Below are 1,416 nucleotides of genomic sequence, written 5' to 3' on the forward strand. Positions count from 1 at the left end.
ATTTCATTCCCCTGTGTTCCCGGGCGGGTGCGTTAACTTCACCACCCGATTCAAGGTTGTACAGGAGTAAATGGGAAAAAATCCGACGCGTGCGATATGTTCCATTGTTTGAATGAGAAATCGCTAAAAAAATTACTGCGATGAAAAATTGCTGCGTAAAGCTTGATAAAATTACAAAATCAGAAATTTCACCGTTTTTTCCCGCATCTTCCTTCTTCTTTCTCAATTTGTTGCATCGGAATTGTGACACATGAGAGTAAGTGAACAAATTTAAAGCCATATTAGATTACGTAAATATATTTCATATTCCAAATTGTATGTCACATTTGAATTCGGTCATGTAAGCCCTCAAATCACTCATTTTATACACTCTACCCTCAAAAACGTCCTCCCAGGAACTTGGCATGTCGCTTTGCAACGACAGGGGCCTCCAAATCGGTTGCCGGCGGCAGGTATTCGTTTTGAACCTTCGGGGAAATGTTTACTTCGGCCACCACTTCCTCCTCAGCTGGGGTTCCATAATCCAGTTGCACTTTCGGTTTCTCGTAGTGATATGGTCCCTGGAAATCGGGATGGGAGCTGTCCAGCTGGAGTTTAGCTGCCACCGGTTCAACAACCGCAGGTGCTTCGGTTGGTTCTGGCTCGTTACTCGCCGCCACCACTTCCGGTGTCGTATTGACGTCAGCCTGTTCGGTTGGCTCGGGTTCAGATTCTTCTTCTTCTTCGGTAGCTTCTGCTTCGACTGTCGTTGGCTCAGCGGGGGCGGCAGCCTCAGTAGGAATGACATCCGTGGCTTGCTCCAGCTTGGCTGATTGAGGTTCGCTGGAAGCGGCGCTGTTAGTCAACACGATGCATGATTGGATCTCCGCCGGCTGTTGGGGCGTTTGGTTCAGGATCTCGCTGACGTCGGCCTTGGCTGAAATATAGTATGTGCAATCAATATACTGATGTCATGAGAAATTCATTCGGTACGGATCATAATCTCACCGGCGAGGAAAAACAAACAGAGACAAACTAGCGAACGAGTGGTCCTCATCTTGATGCTGATTGCAGATAAACCTTCTGACTGTTGATCACCGTTGAAAGCGAAATTTCGTACTGAATTCACAGATCCCCTAGTTGCACTATTTATAGGTCATCTGCCCCGGAATGGACCAATTCTACTTTGCAAACATCCAGCGTAAGAATACGATCTCGGGATAAATCGAACGTTTGTCAACGCGTTTCTTTCGCGATGTTTGGCTGACCTTGGCATTCGAACGAGCGCGGCTTCGAGACCGGCGGCGGGGTTATGGTAATGCATAATCAAGGTATTCAAACCATGTAGCGGATGTTGACCCAATCATAGACGGGGCGTAAATAGTGCGCTTATTTTGAAGCGATATTTGTCAAATAGCAAAAATGAAGGTCCGAAAA

At 46.7% G+C, this 1,416-nt stretch overlaps 1 protein-coding gene across 1 annotated transcript; it reads right to left on the minus strand.

The window, feature by feature from the left end:
- Positions 1 to 353: 353 nt before the first annotated feature.
- On the minus strand, positions 354 to 1,111 carry LOC129770777 (translation initiation factor IF-2-like). Its single transcript, XM_055773839.1, has 2 exons — positions 988 to 1,111; positions 354 to 916 (listed from the first exon to the last, which is right to left on the minus strand). The coding sequence occupies exons 1-2, from the start codon at positions 1,034 to 1,036 to the stop codon at positions 378 to 380; spliced, it is 588 nt and encodes a 195-aa protein (XP_055629814.1). The 5' UTR covers positions 1,037 to 1,111; the 3' UTR covers positions 354 to 377.
- Positions 1,112 to 1,416: the final 305 nt, after the last annotated feature.

The sequence above is a fragment of the Toxorhynchites rutilus genome, chromosome 2 (genome assembly GCF_029784135.1).
Source record: "Toxorhynchites rutilus septentrionalis strain SRP chromosome 2, ASM2978413v1, whole genome shotgun sequence".
In the NCBI taxonomy this organism is placed as follows: domain Eukaryota; kingdom Metazoa; phylum Arthropoda; class Insecta; order Diptera; family Culicidae; genus Toxorhynchites; species Toxorhynchites rutilus.